The 2,063-nt window shown below is 54.1% G+C and overlaps 1 protein-coding gene across 1 annotated transcript; it reads left to right on the forward strand.

The window, feature by feature from the left end:
* Positions 1-6: 6 nt before the first annotated feature.
* H310_09030 (hypothetical protein) lies at positions 7-1,534 on the forward strand (the record flags this gene model as incomplete). The annotated part of the gene is made up of 8 exons (XM_008874987.1): positions 7-330; positions 393-509; positions 557-706; positions 755-868; positions 926-1,049; positions 1,096-1,205; positions 1,256-1,407; positions 1,456-1,534. 8 exons carry the CDS (start codon positions 7-9, stop codon positions 1,532-1,534), a joined length of 1,170 nt encoding a protein of 389 aa, XP_008873209.1.
* Between the last annotated feature and the right edge of the window lie 529 nt (positions 1,535-2,063).

Here is a 2,063-nt window from a genome sequence, read left to right on the forward strand (position 1 = left end):
GGTTGGATGCAATGGTGGCTGCAGGAAGCGTGGCTGGGGGTGGAAAAGTCGGAGTCCCAGCAATGCCAAGCGATTGTGTCGTTGAAGCAAGCAAGAGGGGTCCCGACACCGTACGACAAGCGGCAGCAAGATGTGGTCGGTCGGAAAGTCCGCGTATGCTTTTTCGACGTCGGGGACGTTTCCGGAACGGTCGCTGCGTCCAACATCCGCCCGATGCATGGCAACATTGTGGGCAACATTCACGAGATACCCGTCGCGTGGCACAAGAGTGAAGAAGATGTGTGGAACTTTTCCAAGTCGTCAACGAAAGCCGACGACTACAAATTCATTGTACGCTCATTTGCCTCATGTCAAACCAGCGCGCGCACGTGACAGATTGATGGGTGCCGTAGATGCGCACGAACGCCCCCAAGGACGACCTATTCTTGTTCATCGAGTTTATCGTGGACTTGGTCAGCGATTCAGCAACGGAACTGAAGCGCCAAGAGCGCAAGCAGGCGAAACCCACGGTGCGCGGTGCGTTTACACGAAGTGCTGTTGGACACACGACATCTAGGGTGTCTCGCCGTCGTCGGAGACGATTGAAATGACGTGCTGCTGGGCCAAAGTACCGCTTGTGAACTTGCTATCGTCCACCGTCGACATCATTCGGTTGGAGGAACCGCTGTATGGTGGTACCATCCTGAACCCTGTCGAGCTGGACGAAGTACGTTGCTCCTTTGGGGGTCTGTGTACGAGTTATCCATGGGGCTAGGACGAGATTTCCAGGCGACGCTATGGGTGGCGAGCGATTGCCAAGGCGCTGAAGCCGTACACCCCGCCAAAATTGTCGATCAAGAGTTTGCAAATCCCAAAATTGAGTGCCCAGGTACACGAACATGCTTTCCTCGGACTGGACTAGCATGCACGAATACACTTGTTGCAGGAGAAGCTACAGATCGCGCAATTACCAGCGACGGTCGTTGTTCCCTACAGCGCCGTCCCGATTTTGCAAGATTACATGCACTTGATGGTGTCTGTGTTGTCGAATCCGCAAAGCGCTTCATCCGGTACAACTCACTCGCATGTGGCCACCGCAATTTATCGTGGCTGCAGTCCACACTTGCGAACCAGCCCTCAAGCTCTTTCCCAAGATTCTGGACGACCATATTGCGTACGAGGCCTTTCGCGCAGTGTTTGACAGCGACATGCGCGGTCCATTCAAGGTGCATGCCGCTTTCACGACCGCAGGACACCGGAGTGAATAGTTTGTTAGACGCCCGCCGATCGAGTCGAGCGATTCGGTGACTTGGTGCTCCGAATGTGGCCAGCGTTTATTGTGCCCAAACCACGTATCACCGACGACGAGACCAAAGAGAGCGAATCCAAAGACGAACGCGCCAAGTACTTGACCAGCATGGCCAAAGGGTACGTGTTGTTGGGTGTCCCTCGATGAGACTGGATGACGCGATGTAGAAAATACGGTCTTCGCGATGTCAAAGACACAAGTGTGCCGTTCCATGTGCGCGAAGTGTCGTTCCAGAGGTTAATATAACAAAGTGTTCATGGCGATGGACCGACCTATCACCCACGACGACTTTGTCGAAACTGTCGCGAACATTTCGTTCCAAGAGATGGATCTAATATAACAAACCCCAGCCTGGGCGACCACGACGTCCGCGGCCTTCCAGCACCATGGACTACCTTACCAATCTCGATCTCTTCAGCTCGAGCAAACTCAAGGCTGGCGCGGCCGCGTTTACAGCGATGGTGAGCATCATCGTCATCACGACACTTCAATCGCCGTCCGACACAGAGTCGTCGACGTCGCTGACATCAAAAGTCAACGTCCCGCCAGCAGTCGATCCAAATGCCACCACCGACGTCTTCGATCCGTTCTATAACCAAACACTACCAAACGAAACTACAATCCCACCGACGCCAGGGCCCTACGTACTCTTGCCAACTACTCGGGAGCCAGATCCAGTCGGCAATAACAACCTGACGCTTGCTCAACCTACTTGGGCACCTATACCTAACATTCCAATCACCAACACTAGCTCAACCAACGCCACAACAACTCC

The sequence above is a fragment of the Aphanomyces invadans genome (genome assembly GCF_000520115.1).
Source record: "Aphanomyces invadans strain NJM9701 unplaced genomic scaffold supercont1.19, whole genome shotgun sequence".
NCBI classification, from domain to species: Eukaryota; Oomycota; class Saprolegniomycetes; order Saprolegniales; family Verrucalvaceae; genus Aphanomyces; species Aphanomyces invadans.